Source organism: Bos grunniens, chromosome 17 (assembly GCF_055505025.1).
Source record: "Bos grunniens cultivar Pamir isolate PY7600 chromosome 17, Bosgru_T2T1.0, whole genome shotgun sequence".
Lineage (NCBI taxonomy): Eukaryota > Metazoa > Chordata > Mammalia > Artiodactyla > Bovidae > Bos > Bos grunniens.
Window position 1 is genome coordinate 53749078 of NC_141181.1, and position 20948 is coordinate 53770025.

The window sequence follows — 20948 nt, forward strand, 5'->3', positions numbered from 1 at the left end:
CAGTCCTGAGGACCAGACAAAGGAAAGCAAAGGAGCTCACCAGGAGTCTGTCTCTGCCGAGGCTCAGCAGTCGGGGCTCGTTGCTGTCCAGATGAACCCCAAACAGGATACTTCGAATGCTCTTGCGGTGAGAGCGCAGCCTTGCCAAGTATTCCCAGACCCTTCGTCTATGTTTGACTCTCACCACATAAACAGCCACAGTGAAACTTACATCCTGAGTATGAGGGAAAGAGTCGAAGTTACTCCATTTTCGATTTTGTAAGTTAAGAGTTATCACTGTGTTTTTTCATACTAACTTTGCTTTTAGAGTATTTTATCCAAAAAGAAAACCTCTGTCTATTGGAACAAGTGGTAAAATAATACCCATTTTTGCAGATGAGAAAAATCAGAGTTCAAAGTAGGTAGTGGGAGGCAGTGGGGCGGGGAGGGAGGTGGTGGGTGGGCAGAGATGGTATTTGTCTAACATTATGGTCTTACTCTCCTTGCTGGTCCCCGTGTCATTCTCTGTTGGAAACTGAAATCCTTACCCTTTATGCCTTTGTCATCCCTTCTCTTTATCCAGCTACACAAAATTTTAAAAGGTATGATTAAAAAATACATACATGATGGCTGAGAGCTCAACGGAGAGCAGATGGGAACAGCCTGAAGGGACAGGGGACACCTGAGTCGCTGTGCTGATGGAAAGCGAGTTGGAGTCAAGGATGTCAGCAGCTACTTCCCTGCATCCCCACCCCCTCTCCCAGGAGAAGTGGGGGGAAGGGAGAGGTCGGGGGTCCCGAAAAAAATCTTTACTGAGATTAAGAGCCCTATTCACAGAGGGAAGGAACAGAATCCAAAATGCTTGGCGGCAGACTTTGCCTTGAGATAAATGAGAATGTCATCTCGTCAGAAATCAAAGGGAAAGATGAAAGCCAGGATGCAGAGAGAGGGTTCCAAAAAACTCACAAACTAACATGAGCTGTCGGAGTGGCAGAGTCCGGAGTTGGGGAGTTCTGAGGCCCCTGTCTTGTTTTCAGGCAGAAGTGCCCCCACCCACCCACTGCCCCATTTCCCCCATCCCTTTCTCTTTTTATAACAGCTTTATTGAGATGTAATTCACACCACACACAATTCACCCCCCAGAAATGTACAATTCAATGGACTTTAGTTTATTCACAGAGTTGTGTGTCCATCATCACGGTTTTAGAGCGTTTTCATGGCCCACCTCCCAAAGAAACCCATACCCTGGAGCCCCTGCTCCCCAAACCCCCCCACCCCCCTGCACGTCCCAACTCCTCCCTCTTGCGGCTTTAAAGGAGGTTGCGGATCCACTGGACCACACTCAGTGAGGATACTCACAGCAGTCGCCATGTACTGGGAGTCATGGGAGAAACTGATGTGAGTCACGCTGCTTCTGGAGTATCTGAAAGGCTCTGAGATTGCACTTTCTAAGGACATTGCATCAAGAATGTAAACTGTCCCCTCTGTGAAGCCAGCTCCCAGCAGAGCTCCTAAAATCACAAGTCGGAGAACAAGGGTTGAAAAAGGCTTTCACTGGTACTTTCCTGGTGGCCCAGGGGCTAAGACTGAGTTCCCAGTGCAGGGGGCCTGGGTTCAGTCTCTGGTTAGGGAACTAGATACCAATCCGTATCAGCACTTGCAGCTAAGAGTTCACATGCTGCAACTAAAGACTCGGCATGCCGAAACTAAGAACCACACAGCTAAATAAATAAATACATTTAAAAAAAAAAAAAAAAAGGAAAGAAAAGGACTACATTGACTCAAGAAATATCAACTCTGTGCTGAGCCTTGTCCTAGGTGCCAAGGAGACAGCAACGAACAGGAGAGACAAGGTCCTGAGAGGAAGAAGTAAACTGGAAAACATGGCACCATGGGATGAGACCAGGCGGTGCAGAGTTCTGCAGCATCCAGGGGGACCAGACATCCCATCTGCCCTGGTGCGGGGAGTGGGTCAAGGTCACCCTCCTGGAGCTGCTACAGCCGAAGGCAGAGCCATTTGGGTCTGCTTTTGGTTTAGAACCTAAGACAGGTGGATAAGATGAAAATACCTTCAGGGTTGTAGGTCAGACTCTGAACTCCAAGCCCCTTCTCAAAGACCCTGCTGAAGAGGTATTTTTTCTGTTCATAATCCCACACTTTGATCATCCCGCAAAAACTTCCGATGGCGATGAGGGGCTGGTATGGGTGGCAGGAGATGGCACAAATGGCATCCCTGGGCTCGACAAATAACTTCTCAAGTTTAGTCCCATCTACTGTCAGGTGGTACACTGACGCGTCTGATGTTCCGATGATAAAATTCCTGTTTGCCAAGGAGAGACCAACCCGTATCAGCACTTGCAGGGAACAGGGCATGCCAGCAATTCTGCTTCTAATTGCACACGAAACGCCTCTGTCGTCTATAATTTAGTGACATTATTAACCCAGCATCTCCAAAAATACGCCACCAAAACCCAACAGCCTCCATTTGCAAGTGAAAAAGCCCACATTTCTACATGTAAATTGAGTCATTAAGTATGCAGATGGACAGTCAGTTGTACAATTAGCTAATCTGCACATGCAAATATTCATTTGTGTATGCAAATATGGTGCTGGGTGCACACATACAGATGTGCCTGCAAATACGGCAAGGGTAATTAAGCAGGCTCACAGATAATTCTGTCTTGAAATGTTATGGCTATTCACTATCAAATCCCTTTAACCATAGAGCTAGGACAAACTCAGCTCAGAGAAAGGAGACCAACCTACAATGAAGGACTCCAGAGGTCACTGAGATCAGAGCCATTTCCAGCTTCCTATCACTAAACATTCTTAATAGGAGAATGATGTTTCACTTAGAAAAAAAAGATTAAACAGTGATCATAATCAGCCAAGGAGATCCATCTCTGACCCAGGGAAAGGCCTAACTAGAAAGGCCAGGTTCCCTGTATTTCACAACCCAGGAACAGGAAGAATATACCACGGCACACAAACTAAAAGACACAGCTTTCTGACTGTTCCAATGATGAGGTTCATGAACGACTTCAACTGAGCGCTGAAGAAATGATGCTTTCGAGCTGTGTGCTGGAGAAGACTCTTGAGAGTCCCAAGGAGATCAAACCAGTCAATCCTAAAGGAAATAACTCTGAATATTCATTGGAAAAACTGATACTGAAGCTGAAGCTCCAATGCTTTGGCCACCTGATGTGAAGAGCCGACTCACTGGTAAAGAGCCTGATGCCAGGAAAGACTGAGGGCAGGAGGAGAAGGGGATGACACAGGATGAGATGGTTGGATGGCATCACCAACTCACTGGACATGAGTTTGAGCAAGCTCCGAAAGATAGTGAAGGACAGGGAAGCCTGGCATGCTGCCTGTGGTCCATGGGGTCGCAAAGACTCGGACACTCAGTGACTGAACAACAACAACAGTTAACAACTCACCTTACAACAAAATCGTCACTTTTTAGAGTGCAGTCTGGAGGATAGTTTGTATTTTCGGCTGGAGGGGCTGCTGGGGTCTTTGAAAAGGACAGGGATCTTATGGAGCTGAGTTTGAAGTGGCTGTACCAGTTCACAATGGAGAGGGTGTGATCATAGAACTTGATGTTGCCCCGAATGTCACCTGTGACAATATAGCTGAAAACAGAGGATGAAGTCAGTTTGTTAAATGATGGTGGTGGTGGTGGTGGTTTAGTCGCTAAGATGTGTCCAACTCTTTGTGATCCCATGGATTGTAGCCCGCCAGGCTCCTCTGTCCATGGGATTTCCCAGGCAAGAATACTGGAGTGGGTTGCCATTTCCTTCTCCAGGGGATCTTCCCGACCCAGGGATCGAAGCCAGGTCTCCTGCATTGTAGGTTAAATAATGATACTGAGTATCATCTATTGAACACATATGCCAGCCTCTGGACTCCAGGCGTTGTTAAAAACTTTCACTGAATATGGCCCCATGTGGCTGATTTTACTGTCATTCCCAGTTCACGTTTGGGAAACTAAGGTTTAAGGCCTGGGATTGCCAGATTTAGCAAGTAAAAATGCAGGATACTCAGTTAAATTTGAATTTCAGATGAACCACGAGTAAATTTCTAGGATAAGTATGTCCCAAATAGTGTATGCTCCCAAATGCAACTGCTTCATGCAGTATTTGGGACATATATATATATATATATATATATATAAAATTTATTTTCTGCATCAGGTCTTAGTTGCAGCATGAGGGATCTTGAGTTCCACACTCAAATCCTTCATTGTGCAATGTGGGATCTAGTTTCCTGACCAGGGATTGAACCCAGAGTCCCCAGCATTGGAAGATCAGAGTCTTAGCCACTGGACAACCAGGGAAGTCCCGGAACACACTTAAACCTGGCAACCCTTTCAGGGCCACATGGCTAGACTATGCAGGGGTCCAAGTGTATGGAACACAAAGTCCATGCTTTCTGCTTTCCTCTGCCTTGCCCTCCAAGGTCAGTCCTGTGCAACGGCTGTGGGCAATGATTTCCATTCTCTACCACAGACTACAGATGACAAGAGTCCAGCTACCATCCCTCTGAAGTCACACAGGCTGGCAATGGGACACAGGGAGACAACTGCTGTGAGAGGGATCGTAAAACCCTGTCCAGTCATCACAGCCAAAGGCAGTGCTGCGTGACAAAATGGTTTTTATTTCCTCAGAGCCATCCCAATGAGCTTGCTTTTTTTTAAGCCTCTGACATAATTCTAATCACGGGGGTAGGTGGGGGATGAATTTTCTCATATATATATATTTATATATGAAAAGCGATTAAATGAGGTTTCTGATTAATAAGCAAGGCAAGTGGGCAGAGTAATTGGCTAGAACGGCATTCACTGCCCTCTGCTGGACAGAAACAGCAAAACAAGGAGAATTTTTTTTTTTTTTTCTCCTGTGTTTCTTAAGACTTTTTCCTGCAAGGGCTCCCTGGTCCTGGCTGGGGTTTTTTGTTTGTTTGTTTTCTTGTTGTTTTGGCCGCATCACTCAGCATGCAGGATCTTACTTCCCCAACGAGGGACTGAACCCTCATTCTCTCCCTTGGAAGTGCAGAGTCAACCACTGGACTGCAGAGGAAGTCCCCTGGCTGTGTTTTACTTAACATGGAGAGAGGGGAACCCCGGCATGGTCTTCCCTGGGTCCTATCTCTCAATGATTAAAGTTGACTGCTTCATCAAGTGTGATTCTACTGCTATCTTTTCCCACCAACTGGGTGAAGATGACGATCTGCATTTCTCTATGCAAGCCACATCAGGGCCTCACTGTTATTAAAGAAAGGGGAAGACCTTTAATATAGACCCTAACTTAAAGAAAGGAGAAGGAGAGCAACGGGCCTTTGGAGAGCAGAGGGCACAGTGACTCCCACTACGTGGGCAGGGTCCTCGTCATGAGGCAACTGTCTCTAGCACTTTGGGGAACTTCCCTAGCACCCTGACAAGGGCTGTTGTACCTAGAGCTCCCCTGTGCCAGAGAGCATGCTAAGAGTTTTACAATCCTTGGGACGTTCCCTTGTAGCCCAGTGGTTAGGACTCAGTGCTTCCACTGCAGGAGACATGGGTTCAGTCCCTGGTCAGGAAACTAAGATCCAGCAAGCCATCCTCACAAAATCACTCAGAGAGGGACAGTGTTACGGTGCCCACTTTACAGATGGAAGGATGGAGGTTTGGCACATTTAAGTCCCTTGTCCCAAATCATTCAGCAAGGAAGGAATGTATTTGGCATGTGAACCCCTTTATGTCTGAGGCTAAGGCATAAGGCTGGGATCAGTTGTGGATCCCCACAGCCCCTCAAAATCAAAGCGTTAAGGAACTCTATAAAGGTTTGTTGTATTTCATCTTTTCATGATTGGCAAATGTTATTTTGTCATCAGAAAAAAAAATAGCTCTTTATGCCATTTTCTTCCACTGAAAGAATGTAAAATTTAGGGTGTGAAATAAGTCTAATTAGAGCAGAAGAAAAAAACAAAACAGTTACTTTTTGTTTCACCAACCCCAAAGGGTTGCGTTTAAAAGTAATGCATGCCCATGCAATTTTTTTTTAAATAAAAGCAACCCAATTAGTACAAATGAGACTATAAAAAGAAGTAAATCCACCCCTGTCCTTAATCTTGGTTCTCAGTTCTTTTCCTCAGAGGCAGCCAGTGTTCCCAGTTAAATTGGTTCTCCCCAGAAACAATCTTTGCATATACAAAATATGTATCTACCTCCAAAAGGGTTTTTAGATAAGTTTATAATCATCTACAGCTACTTTTTCATTCACTAATTACCTGTCAACTGTAGTGAGCACAGTGATACCCTCCTTCTGCAAATGAACCAGTTTGCAAGGTTTGATATGGGGAAAGCCCATGGAGGAGGAGGCAGATGGCGGTGGGCGGTAAATGTCCCAGACAACCAGCTTCCCTTCCATCGTCGCGGACAGTATTTGGGTTAAATTCAAATGAAAGACAGACTGGCTAAATTTTCCCACGAGCTTGTTGAATGTCTGTATTTCAAAAGACAGGTTACACGTTATATGTACAAGTTATCGTTGATGGTAAATATAAAACAAAACATTTATCAGCACAACGTTTTATAATGTTTTACCTAAATATAGTAGGAAAAAAATAAAGTTAAAAAAATAACTTAAAAAACACTTCCCTGAGGATTGCCATGATCCAGGCAGTTCTGAACCTCTGAGGGTTTGCTAAGAGCAAGTGAAGGGCTACGTACGGGCTTAAATGGTTTGCTTAAAGCAAAAGAAAGAGTGGTTAATCATTGTTTATACCTGCACAACTTCTCTTTCAGAGTTTTCAGAGACTGATAAGGAAACTAATGTCTGTCATGAACAAAAGCATGCTCCAGCTGTAAAAAATCATAAAACAATTCTCCAGTCTTCTTCTGATCATAAATCATCTTCCCATCAGTGGAAAGTAAGTGCTTTACACAGAAATGCCCCTAAGATTCCTTAGTAAATGTATGCTACGTAGGATAAGGCACCAGGCCATCTTTCTCTGACAGTGTCCTAGAGATGAAGTATAGAAAGAACGCAGAGCAGCGAGTGAACCCTTGGTGAATGTTTACTGAATGAATACACGAAGGAAGTCAGTGATCTGTCTTATGATACAGCAAGTCTGCTGTCTGGCTCTACTTAGGCAGAGAAAATCCTAGGGTAGACCTCTGTGAGGTCAGTAGAAGTACAACTGGTCAAGCACGAACAACAGCACATTCTGTCTAAAAGCAGCTCTGTTCAACACGAGGCGTTTTTATCATTTCAAACTGCAGCCGATTTTCATTCTTTGTGGATTCCATTTTCGTGAATTTACCTACATGCTGAAATGTATGTGTAACCTCCAAAGCAATCCTCGTGGCACCTCACAATCATTTGCAGATGTGTGCGTGTGCCGAGTGGCAAAAAACTTGACATTCCCAGCTGAGGTCAAGCAAGGCAATTCTCTGTCTGGTTTCAGCTCTCAGGAAGCAAGTGTCCTTAGCCTGGTCTTTACTGCCATGATATTTGCTCTTTTTGGGGGGGGGCGATTATTGGTGATTTTGGTATTTAAATTGGCTCCTGAACATAGTATTAAAATACCATATGGTGCTCTTGGAACACGAGAAGGCTGTGACATGCCTTCCAGAGAATTCACCTGTGTTAGATAAGCCTCATTCAGGCATGAGTTCTACCTGGTGCTGTCAACCTTGAGTCTAATGTTAAGGAACTAACGTTATAAATTAAATACGGTGTCTTTAAACAGAAATATACATGAAACAAGGTCATGGATCTGTCAGTCGATGAAAGTATGGTGGTGACCCTAAGCTGGCAGGAACCTGTTCTTACAACTCTCCTAGGAGCAACGATTCAGCATCCACTAATTCAGGTCTAAAGAGACCTTACAGAATTTAACTATGGCAAATAACGAGAATCGACTATTTAGTTTTTGATACTTCGAGTTATAAAAAGCTGAGTTTGCAGACAGAATCATCTTCTTGCCTTGTGTCCACTGTCTCTCTCTATTTTTTCTTCCTGCATGCTTGCTTGAAAAGTAAAGTTTTATAGACTGAATCAAAAAAGAAGAAAGGAAACAGAAAAACCATCATAAGGTGCACACTGAGAGCAGGTTACACGAGTATCAGAAACAGAACCTGATGCAGGAGACAGGACTCAAGGTCCACCCCCGGTGCAATCGCTCAAGGAGAGCCGGCCGGATAAAATGCTTCTGCTAACACCTGGCTCACCACCCTCCTACTGGACCTTAAACAGCTAAACACCCAATATCTGTTTTTAAAATTTGGTTTTGGCTGCGCTGGGTCTCAGTTGTGGCACACAGGATCTTACGTTGTGGCTCGCGGGCTTCTCTAGTTATGGCACATGGGCTCACTTCAGTTGTGGTGCGTGGGCTTGGTTGCTCCAAGGCATGTGGGATCTTAATTCCATGACCAGGGAACGAACCCACGTCCCCTGCATTGGAAGGTGGATTCTTAACCACTGGACCACCAGGAAAGTCCCTCCATATCATTTTTTAATTGTTCTGAAAACTAAGAAGCTTAAGGATCCACTCATGTCCAATGACTTTACTTAGTGACTAGTGAAGTCACTCAGTCGTGTCCGACTCTTTGCGACCCCATGGACTGTAGCCTACCAGGCTCCTCTGTCCATGGGGTTTTCCAGGCAAGAGTACTGGAGTGGGTTGCCATTTCCTTCTCCAGGGGATCTTCCCAACACAGGGACTGAACCCGGGTCTCCCGCATTGTAAGCGGACGCTTTTACCATCTGAGCCACCAGGGAAGTCTTTACTTACATCACCCCAAATTAACTTTCATCCTTTGTCACAGGCACACATACATTATAAAAGCCACCACTTTCTTGGGTATTTGCTTGTGGTAGTAAATTTCCTTTGCCATTTATTTTCAATATTGCAGGATAAATTTATAATTTTTTCAAACTTTTAATTTTGTATTGGGGTATAGTCAATTAACAATATTGTGGCCGTTTCAGGTGAATAGCTAAGGGACTAAGCCATACGTATACATGTACCTCTTTGCCATTTATTTGTATTCTATATTATTTTGAAAAACCCTTCCATTATTTTAAATTGACCATTCAGTATGGTAAAGGACCTAAGTAAAAATTTCAAATTATTTCCCAATATCAGGACACACACAGAGCACCCCAAAGTGACTAGGCTGACACACACATGCTTATTTCCTACAAAGTCAGGCATATAAAAGCACAACAGGCATACTCACTTTTTCTGTTAAAAGTGGGGCACTGTGAACAAGAATGCCTCCCTCTGGATACTGATAAGCACAGAAAAAAAAAATCACTACTTTAAAAACAGACATTTCCAAAAGAAAAGCAACATAACAGCAAAATCAAAACAAATGCATCAAAACGGGGTCAGAGCTTTTCAATTTCTACAGGGAGGAGAACCTGCTGTCTCCAGGAACATCTGAAAACATGCTGAAAGAAAATAAATAATGCCACAAATGACTGTGATTTTAAGTCGTTGTTAATGCAGATCTGACTTCTGCATTTATAAGGTTTTAAGCTATCATTAATACCTGAAGTAATGAGTTATCACTGTAAATCAGCAACTCAATTGTCTTGCATTTTTTATTGAGGGAAAATTCACATAACATAAAGTTAATCTTTAACCATTTTAAAGTGTACACCTGAGTGGCATCTAGTACATAACCAGTGCTATGCAACTGTTATTCTCTTTGGTTCCAGGACACTTCCATCACCCCAAAAGGAACCCCCCCTATCATCAAGCAATCACCCCCCATCCCCTACTCCTCCATTCCCTGACAGCCACCATTCTTCTTCCTGTCTCTATGGATTCAGGTATTCTGAAAACTTCCTATGAATGGGATCATATGGTGTTTGGCTTTTTGTGTCTGGCTTCTTTCATTCAGCCTAATGTTCCCAAGGTTCATCCACAGTTGCAGTAGGTGTCAGCACTTCATTCCTTTTAAAGACTAGGTTATGTTCCATATGTGGATAGACCACACTGGGTTTATCCATTCATGAGTTGATGGACATTTGCTCCTATCTTTTGGGTATTGTGTATAATGCTGTTGCTGTGAATATCTGTATATAAGTATCTGTTTGAATGCCTGTTTTCAATTCTTTTGGGTATATACCTGAAAACTGGTGGGTCATATGGTAATTTTATGTTTACATTTTTATGTCTTTTTAATATCATGATTTTGCCCTGTGTCAGTATACATTATCACCAATCTGTTTGCTAATTGGGGGTTCAGGATGGGGGACACATGTACACCCATGGCTGATTCATCTCAATGTGTGGCAAAAACCACTACAATATTGTAAAGTAATTAGCTTCCAATTAAAATAAATTAATTAATTTTTTAAAAAAGGGAAAAGAGTCCAAGATTTGAAAACTCCTATATCTTAGGCCTTAAATACATTCAAAAAAATATTCATTAATTTAAAAAATTAAATAGAATTTAAATTATGTGCTTCTGACTTAATATGCTAATTTTCAGTGGGACTAAAATAAATGCTATAATTAAATCAAAACACTTTAATATGTTTATTGCTTTTTAAGTAGATACTATATTGTTACATTACCAAAACATCTGTACTCAAAGAATAAACAGATACTTGTCCATATATTTAAAACAAATGAAAACAGTTTTACTTACCCACGTATAATATATTACTTGTGTTTTACTATTGCTCACCAATTCTTTATTATTTGTTGGATTAAAAATTAGGTAGTTCTGAAATATAAAATATTAAAATATGTTATAATAAAAAATTTTCTGTTTCTCTCTGGTTAAATTGAATGTTGCTGCTGCTGCTGCTGTTGCTAAGTCGCTTCAGTCGTGTCCGACTCTGTGCGACCCCATAGACAGCAGCCCACCACGGTCCCCTGTCCCTGGGATTCTCCAGGCAAGAACACTGGAATGGGTTGCCATTTCCTTCTCCAATGCATGAAAGTGAAAAGTGAAAGTGAAGTCACTCAGTAGTGTCTGACTCCTAGTGACCCCATGGACTGCAGCCTACCAGGGTCCTCCGTCCATGGGATTTGCCAGGCAAAATAAATAATATTTTGGGGACTTCCCTGGTGGTCCAATGGTTAGGTCTCTATACTTCCACTGCAGGGGGCATAGGTTCAATCCCTGGTGGAGGAACTAAGATCCCACAAGCCAGGTGGTGTGGCCAAAAAATTAAATTAAATTAAATAATATTTTTAATTAAAATAAATAACCGAGTATGAATATAAAACAGAAAACACATGGCATTTTAGAAGCAATAGGAATATAACTGAAATACTGAGTGTGAAAATTAATAAACTCGAGTTTCCTTTCTTATTTAGTCTTATTTACTGTAATTCATCATCTGTAAATTGGAACAAGCAAAAGTAAACCAGTATTCACCAATAACCTTTATTCTGTGTCCTTTTGGACAAAGGCTGCTGTGTACTGATTTCTAAATTTGACGGGGCCACAAGGGAACTTGGAATGAATGCAAAATATTGGAAAGATTTTCTGATTCCTGCCAAGATGGTGAATAGCATGGGTTGCCTGGCTCCCTTCCCAAAAACCAACCCTGTGGATACTATAGAAGTGAAGGAAACCTGAAATGCAGAACAACTACAACAAATGAGGAATCCCTGCGGACACTTAAGTGCAAGTCTTGAAATGATATGTGTGCAGGAGGCAGGTGGCTGCAATCTGACAGGAAGGGGTGCGCAGGAGGCAGCTTTGAGAGACAGGTTCAAGAAATGCTTTTTAAGTTCCGTTCCTGCCCCTTCCACCCCATCACCGACTCCTTGCCCCTTGCTTGCTGCATCACTTCAGGAATGTAAGCTACCATGGCTAATGTCTGAGGATCAATTTCAGGACAGCACAAAGGTCTGGGTGGGGTGAAGACCTAGTGAAAGGAAGTACATGGATGAGGCTTCACAAAGACTGAAAATCAGCCTCAAGTCACCTCAGTCTCTGATTAGATGGAGGTGACTGCTTTGCCAAAGGCCCCAAAGAAGCAAAACTAAGTCTTCCTTGGAGGAAGTTATTATCATCCTGAGCCTCAAATTATTCCTATTCTTTTTAAAGTACAACATCAGGCATTCAATGAAAAATAACCAGGCATATGAAAGAGTCATATGACTGAAAAGGAGGGAGATGAGTGATCTACAGAAAGAGAACACCAGATAATTTTTATGGCTGAGTGTTCCACTGAATGTATGTACCACATCTTCTTTATCCATTCATCTGTTGATGGACACTTAGGTGGCTTCCACATCTTGGTAATTGTAAATAATGCTACTTTGAACATTGAGGTGCGTGTATCTTTGTGAACCAGTAATTTTTTCCAGATATATGCCCAGGAGTGGAATTTCTGAGTCATATGGAAGTTCTATTATTAGCTTTTTGAAAAACCTCTATATTGTTTTCCAATGGCTGAACCAATTTACATTCCCAGGTGTACAAGGGTTCCCTTTGCTCCACACCCTCACCAATATTTGCTATATGTGGCCTTTTTGATGATAGCCATTCTGATATGTGTGAGGAGATAGCTCATTGTGGTTTTGATTGGCATTTCCCTGATGATTAGCCACAAGATAACTCTATTTTTAAAAAGAATCAAATGGAACTTTTAGATCTGAAAAAAAAATAGCTTTAAAAACTCAAAATATGGTTTAACAGAAAATTAAATATAGCCAAATAAATAATTCGTTAGTAGAAAAGGAGCTACCAGGGAAGCCCAATTAACAGTAAAAAAGGAAGACAAATTACAGGAGAAAAGATCCAGAATGAAGCATAAAGACACAGAAGAACAGAAAAGAGAATAAAAGACCTTTGGGACAGGCTGAAAAGGTCTAACTTACATATAGCTGGAGTCCTGGAAGGAAAGGAAAGAAAGAATGTGGCAGAAATAATGTTTGAAGAGACAATGGCCAGAGTTTTCCAAAACTGAAGAAACATGGCATCTCAAGTTCAAAAAACCCAAAGGATAAAGTTTAAAAAAAAAAAACAAAAACCAACAACATGTCCATACACACATATATACACCATCCATTGAAAAACTGCTGAAAACCAAGAGAAAATCTTAAAAGCAGCTAGAGGTGGGGGAAAAGACACAACTTTAAAAAAAATTTAGCAGTAAGGTTGACAGTTGTGGGACTTCCCTGATGGTCCAGTAGTTAAGAATCCACCCGTCAATGCAGGGGTCATGGGTTCAATCCCTGGTCCAGGAAGATTCCACATGCTAAGCAGCAACTAAGCCCTAGAGTCCATGCTCTGCCATAAGAGAAGCCACCTCAATGAGAAGCTCTCACACCACAACTAGAGAAGAGTCCCTGCTCACAACTAGAGAAAGCTCGTACGCAGCAACAAAGATCCAGTATAGCCAAAAACATTTTTTGTAATTTTTTAAAATAAAATTCTATAAAATTAAAAACTAAAAATGGGGAGACCCATTGGGAAGCTATTAAAAAAAAAAAAAACAATGTCCATTTGATTAGGGATACCAGTGACCGTGAGCAGCACAGCTCTGTTAGAGCGGTGGGTGGGTGGAGGACAGATGGGACGAGGGAAATGTCCATCCACAGAGGATGGATAAATAAGTCCTGCAACACTCAAAGAGCAAAAAACAAAACAGCAGTGAAGGTGAATAGGAATTACAGCTCAAAGATTGACATGAGCGATTCTCAGAAACAACGATGAGCAGATCAAACAATTATTCTGATTCCAAACATGTGAATGCTTGGTCATTTCAGTCATGTCTGACTCTTTGCAGCCCCATGGACTGTAGCCTGCCAGGCTCCTCTGTCCATGGGATTCTCCAGGCAAGAATACGGAGCGGGTTGCCATTTCCTACTTCAGGGGATCTTCCTGACCCCAGGCGTTGAACCCACGGCTCCTGCAGCTCCTGCACTGGCAGGTGGATTCTTTACCACTGAGCCACCAGGGAAGACCCAATCACAAATATAGAAAGGTCAAAAACAGGCAAAATGAAAACATATAGTATTAAGAGATACATAAGTCACTGGAGAAAAGTATAAAGGAAAGCACAGGCATGAATAATACAAAATTTGGGATAATGGTTAACTTCTGGGAGCAAGACTGAGGATGAGATCAGGAAGGGGAACACAGGGGCCCCCTAGGGTTAAGGTAACGTTCTATTCCATGATCCTGTGATGAGCACACAGGTACATTTTATTTTCTCCTCTACAATGTACACATTTTGCACGTATGCCTTATTTAGCAACAAAACACAAAGAGGTCAAATATTTCCTGCAAAAAAATAAAAAGGAAATGAGACGAGGAAGTAGAGAAAGCAAGTGTGGACGGCGCTTCTGAGAAGTTTGCCTGTAAAGAGGAGCAGGGGGCGTAGCTGGAAGATGTGGGTCAGAGCATTCTCTCAGGATCAGTGGTCCAAAAGCATGTTTATGCGTAGTAGAGGGAGAGATGAGAGCTGCAGAAGGGCCTCAGGCAGCCAGGAACTAGTGCCCTGGCCCTTCACTGCAGTCAGAGGGGAAAAGAGAAGATGGTGAGGTTGAAGGTGTGTGGCAGATTTACAGGGCTTCCCAGGTGGCTCAGTGGGTAAAGGATCCACCTACAATGCAGGAGACACTGGTTCGATCCCTGGGTCAGGAAGATCCCCTGGAGGAGGGCATGGCAACCCACTCCAGTATTCTTGCCTAGAGAATCCCATGGACGGAGGAGCCTGGCAGGCTACATTCCACAGGGTTGCAAAGAGTCGGACATGACTAAAAGAACTTCACACACACACACACACACACACACACACACACGGCAGGTTTGGGAGGGAGAACAGGCTGGTGTTTGTATCTGACGGCTTCCATTTTTCTCAGTGAAACAGGAGGGGTAGGGGTCATCAGCTGAGTATGGGAGGCAGGGCAGTGGGAGATGGGAGGAGCAGGTATGAAACTGTTGTCTCTAGAAATGAAAACGACAGCCTACCAGAGCAGCCAGGCCAGGCTGAGAGCCCTCTTGAAAGTCGTGACTGAATTTTAAGTAAGATGAATCTGCTCAGTTGGGTGGTTCTCATCAGCGACATTCAGCCCTCTGGGGCCTGGATCCAGAGGACGCTGCCTGTGGGACGCGCCCAGGGCTTGGGGGGAGGGGGCCGAGAGTTTGCGCAGTGCTGTCCACAGTACTTTCTGAGGGGATGGAGATATTCTATCTCGTGTGTTGTCAACAAGGGTAACCACCGGCTCCACGTGGATGATGAGTGGTTGAAATGTGGCTAGTGAGACCAAGGAAATGAATGTGCGCTTTTATTTTAACCAATTTAAACTGAAATAGCCATGTGTATTTAGCAAAGCTGCAGTATAGAAGTCAGCTGCATTTCTATACGCTAGCGATGAACATTCTGAGAAAAAAGTTAAGAAAACAATTCCACATGAAAAGCATAAAAACATAAGCATAAAAAATACTCAGGAATAAATTTAGCCAAGGAAGTGAAAGATTTGTACATTGAAAATTACAAAACACTGCTGAGACAGACTTTTTGACACAGTAGGAGTGAGAGAAGGTGGAATGATTTGAGAAAGTACCATTGAAACACATATACTACCATATGTAAAATAGTTAGCCAGTGGGCATTTGCTGTATGACTTAGGGACCCTGAAGCTGGTGCTCTGTGACAACCTAGAGGGGTGGGGTGGGGAGGCAGTGGGGGGTTCAAGAGTGGGGGCCATACATATACATATCTATAGTGGATTCGGGTTGATGTATGGCAGAAACCATCACAATACTGTAATTATCCAATTAAAAATAAAATACAACTAAAAACCTGGTGAGATTAAAAAAAAAAAAACACTGCTGAAAGAAATTAAAGATTATATAAATAAATAGAAAAACATATTGTGCTCCTGGGTTGGAAGGAAATACTATTAAGATGACAATACTACCCAAAGGGATCTACAGATTCAGTGCAATGTCTATCAAAATCCCCAAAATATTTTTGGTATCTCATCCTAAATATCCAAGTATGACTGGTAACTCTAAGAAGTAAGGAAATTTGGGACCTCCCTGGTGGTCCAGTGGTTAAGACTCCAGCTCACAATCCAGGGAGTCTGGGTTCAATCCCTCATCAGGGAACTAGATCCTGCTTGCTACAAGTAAGACCTAACACAGCCAAATAAATTTTTTTTTAAGTAAGAAATTATTTTTTTCTGGGAGCAGGAAGAATGTTGGTGGAGGGGGAGAAAGAGAGAAAATGAATATAAAACTGATAATGATGTGTGTCTGGCTGAGTCCAGTCACCCAGACCCTAGCTTGGGTTCTAGTTCACACAAGCAGCACACGTCCTTACCACAGCGCCTGGGACACAGTGCAATAAGTGCAGGGGAACAAAGGCTACGAGGTTGACTGAGACAATACAGAGCAGCAGAGTCATCGCTCTTGGTGCCCTTGGCAAGTCGCCTCATGCAAATCAAGAATACTGATAATTGCCCTATATGAAGAGCAGTTCAGAGCATGCTTCTAGAATAAGAAAAGCTAGGTGACTGTAGACCAATTATTTGATAATTAATAGCACTAATATTAATTCCACAGTAACCTCATCCTTGGAAGGAAAGTTATGACCAACCTAGATAGCATATTCAAAAGCAGAGACATTACTTTGCCAACAAAGGTCTGTCTAGTCAAGGCTATGGTTTTTCCAGTGGTCATGTATGGATGTGAGAGTTGGACTGTGAAGAAGGCTGAGCGCCGAAGAATTGATGCCTTTGAACTGTGGTGTTGGAGAAGACTCTTGAGAGTCCCTTGGACTGCAAGGAGATCCAACCAGTCCATTCTGAAGGAGATCAGCCCTGGGATTTCTTTGGAAGGAATGATGCTAAAGCTGAAACTCCAGTACTTTGGCCACCTCATGCGAAGAGTTGACTCATTGGAAAAGACTCTGATGCTGGGAGGGATTAGGGGCAGGAGGAGAAGGGGACGCCAGAGGATGAGATGGCTGGATGGCATCACTGACTCGATGGGGAGTTGGTGATGGACAGAGAGGCCTGGCGTGCTGCGATTCATGGGGTTGCAAAGAGTCGGACACGACTGAGCGACTGAACTGAACTGAACCTCTTTCCAGCATGTTGCATAGATTATGTGAGATACTGCATGCAAAGAACTTAGCAGAACTTGCACATTAAAGATTTAAAATAATATCTATTATCATCAAAAATAAACTAAGGACATGGATGCATGCATAAGTTGCTCCAGTCAGTGTCCGACTCTTCACAACCCCCATGGACTTTAGCCGGTCAGGTTCCTCTGTCCATGGGATTCTCCAGGCAAGAATACGGGGGTGGGTTGCCACTTCTCTTCCAGAGGATCTTCCTGACCTAGGGATTGAACCTGGATCTCCTGTGTCTCCTTCATTGCAGGCAAAATCTTTACCACTGAGCCACCAGGGAAGCCCAAGAACACGAACAGGAGTTTTTAAAAAGCTCTAGTACACCATAACTAAGCTCCAGCAAAACAAAAAGGAGTTTTGACCTGGCTTCAGGGTAACTTCAGGTGGATCTTTACAGGTTCAAATTGAACTCACCTGAAAACCATACTCCTTGGGGAGGTCAAGAGTGCACGCTGGCGTTTCTACCGCTAACGTCCACTTCCAGATGCAAACTTTCTGTGAGTGAAAGCAGACAGAGGAGAGAGAGAAGGTTCCCAAACGCTGCTGAAGTCACCTACACCTCTCATGGTAATGCAGTGACTTCTGCTAACTGAGCAATGCACAGTGAGCTCAGCCTCAGGCAGGGAGCCCCTGATGGGAATCTGCTCATCCATCCACCCAGGGAACCACAGATTCCACACGGCCTGAGGCAGAGATGCTCACAGGGAAACATTTGACAGGCTGGCTGCCCCAATGGGCCCCGTACCTGGATTTCGGCATCTGAGATGGTTGCCAGATACTTAGCGTCGCGGGTCATGGCCATGGCCCTGATGCCGTTATCTCTTGGGCAGCTGTCGAATATTGTATGCACAGGAATGCTGCAAAACACGATGAGGGACATCCACTCCAGGAACAGGACAACTGTGGTCCATCCACACTATGGAATGTCACTCCGTCACAAAAAGGAGTGAAGCACTGACCCAGGTGACAACACGGATGAACCTTGGTGCTGAAGGAAAGGAGCCAGACACCAAAGGCTATGCGTTGTATGATTCCATTTACATCAAATCTCCAGAATAGGCAAATGCATGGAGACCGATAGCAGATGTATGCTTGTTCCAGGTGGTTGTGGATGGAGGGTGGGGGAGTGGGTTGTGACTGCTGATGGTTTCAGGGTTTCTTTTCAGGGAGACGGAAATGTTTGGGAACCAGATAGAGGCGATGGCTGCCCCTCACTGTGATTACATGCAATGCCACTGAATTGTTCACTTTAAATGGTTACCCTTTAGACTTCCCTGGGGGTCCAGGGGCTAAAACTCTGCACGTCCACTGCAGGGGGCCCAGGTTCAATCCCTAGTTGGGGAACTAAGATCTCATATGTTGCATGGTGGGGCAAAAAATAAATAAAAAATAAAGTGGTTACTTTTATTCTACGTGAATTTTGGTGGTAGTGGTTTAGTCACCAAGTTGTATCCAACTCTTTGCAACCCCATGGACTTGTAGTCTGCCAGGCTCCTCTGCCCATGGGATTCTCCAGGCAGGAATACTCGAGTGGGTTGCCATGCCTTTCTCCAGGGGATCTTCTCAGCTTAGGGATCAAACCCCCATCTCCTGCGTTGCAGGCAGAGTCTTACACTGACTGAGCCATACATGAATTTTGCCTTAATTAAAAAGAAAAAAAACCCTCTAATCTGGCCCTTAACAGTCCTCAGGCATAAAAATGAATGCTTTTGAGTCAGTTCTAATGAGGTGAATGAACCTAGAGCCTATTATACAGAGTGAAGTAAGTCAGGAAAAAGAAAACCAAATATCATGTATTAACACATATACATGGAACCTAGAAAGATGGTACTGATGAACCTACTTGCAGGGCAGCAGTGGAGACAGACAAGGAGAACAGGCTAGTGGACACAGAGGATGGGAAGGGGAAGGGGGATGAATGGAGAGACTGAAATGGAAACATATACACTACCATATATAAAATAGAGAGCTGGTGGGAATTTGACGTATGACTCAGGGAACTCAAACCAGGGCCCAGTGACAACCTAGAGGGGTGGGACGGGGTAGGAGGTGGGAGGGAGGTTCAAGAGGAAGGGGGCATATGTATATTTATGGCTGATTCATATACTGATATACAGCAGAAACCAACACAATACTGTAAAGCAATTATTCTTCAATTAAAAATAAATTAATTTTTAGAAAAAGCTCAGGGCAGCATATAAATGTGCTATTTGTTCCCTGTCTGAGCTCGAGTCTCTCCTTGGTTATCAAGGGCCAATTCTGGGCCAGGAGTGAAGGATGAGAACATGAAACAAGCTGCCTCAGACACCATCCCAGCTCACAGGAAAGCCGCAACCTCCTCCAGAAGGGGGAGAATAAACAAGCATAGGCTTTCTCCACAGCAGCTTAACTGCACGTGTCAAAGTCTTCAATGCACAGATCCTAAGGGCCACCAGTTTCACTTCTACAACTTGTTTTTTCCCTAGAGAAATAACAGCAAAAGCAAACAGATAAATGCCAATTCATATTCCTTGCGGCACGGCTCTCACAGCAAAAATTTGGAAACACCACATATATCCATTGCGTATGGGGTTTATTTAACAAATAGCACGGTAAAACCATATAAAGAAAAAAATGTCACCTTCAAAAAGAATGAGGTAGATTTGAGAAAATGACTAAAATTTTGTGGAAAAAGCAAATTGCAAAGCGGTATACGTAGCATCATCCTGAGTGTGTGTGAGTGAGTGTATGTGTGTGTGTGTTTATAAGTAAAAAAAAATTTGGAGGAATGAACTGCAAACCACATGGTGACTCCAGATATAGGCTTGGGTGAAGGGGGACTTTCATTTTTTTTCTATTTCTACATGTTTGTATTATGTCACTGACAACACTTTAGAACTCTATGAAGCAGACAAAGCCTTAACACATGCACAATTTAATTAGACAATATATGAATATCTGAGAGAGTCAAAGTAACAAAAGAAACAGTTGAAGACATGATGGAAGTGAGTTGTGAGGTGGGGGAGGCACTGACCTCCACTGGAAGAGTGGGTGGTAGGAAGGCTTAATCCAGGTACATGGGCTGTGTGGATCCAGGGTTTCTTTTTTATTACTTACTTATTTGGCTGCACCGGGTCTTATCTGCAGCACGTGGGATCTTTGATATTCATTGTGGCATGGGGGATCTCTAGTTACAGCACATGAATTCTTAAATCTCAGCATGCTAGATATAGTTTCCTGACCAGGAACTGAACTCAGGCCCCCGGCTTTGGGAGTCTTAGCCACTGGACACCGGAGAAGCTCCTGCAGTTGGTTTTTCATAATGGAGACCTTAATGTAAACAGGCCTCAGGATGTCACATTGGTGTACCAATTGGCTGGAACCAAGTCCACGTGCTGGCTGAGGGCCTGTCTGGTTCTCTGTCACTTGAGAAATCTTATGCCACTGAGAAGCAGCCCCCAAAATTCCCTTGAGAAGGGAGTTCTAAAGTTGTTAGGAATGCCATACTGATGTCCTTTGTGGGGAAATGTCTCTCATCTCTGGAGATAGAATTAAATGTAGAGAAGATGAAGTCAGCTGGACCTGTGCTGTTAACGTTTGTGATAAAAGATTTTTTTTTTAAAGGACTGAGTCATGTTTATGAGAATTTAACATATCAGAGTCTCTGATATGTTAACAAACAGATTAATTTGTGATTCTAATTTACAGTCTGTAGTTGATTTAGACTTGTGATTTCAAATTCAAATTGTATTAGGTTCATAAACAATATTAGAACACTTAAGAGAACTTAAGACTTGCCACATTTATGTGTGGCTTATTGCCATATTTATGTCTAGTTTATTAGATTTATGAGAATTACTTAAGTACTGATGAAGGATT

At 43.1% G+C, this 20948-nt stretch overlaps 1 protein-coding gene across 11 annotated transcripts in view; it reads right to left on the bottom strand.

Moving 5' to 3' along the window:
* CFAP251 (cilia and flagella associated protein 251) overlaps nucleotides 1-20948 on the bottom strand; it is a 74060-nt gene that overhangs the window by 35885 nt on the left and 17227 nt on the right. For 10 of the 11 annotated variants that reach the window (XR_015144466.1, XR_015144467.1, XR_015144465.1 and 7 more), the window contains 9 exons: nucleotides 17836-17947; nucleotides 17505-17585; nucleotides 10628-10705; nucleotides 9206-9256; nucleotides 6250-6464; nucleotides 3420-3614; nucleotides 2049-2299; nucleotides 1339-1490; nucleotides 41-214 (listed from right to left, as the gene is read on the bottom strand). Coding sequence is in view for 8 of the 11 variants with exons in the window: in XM_086347589.1 (XP_086203715.1) it covers nucleotides 41-214; nucleotides 1339-1490; nucleotides 2049-2299; nucleotides 3420-3614; nucleotides 6250-6464; nucleotides 9206-9256; nucleotides 10628-10705; nucleotides 17505-17585; nucleotides 17836-17947 (1309 nt within the window). In the remaining 3 variants the exon portion in view is untranslated. The remainder of the gene's footprint in view (nucleotides 1-40; nucleotides 215-1338; nucleotides 1491-2048; nucleotides 2300-3419; nucleotides 3615-6249; nucleotides 6465-9205; nucleotides 9257-10627; nucleotides 10706-17504; nucleotides 17586-17835; nucleotides 17948-20948) is intronic. The other variant, XM_086347594.1, reaches the window with a different exon arrangement.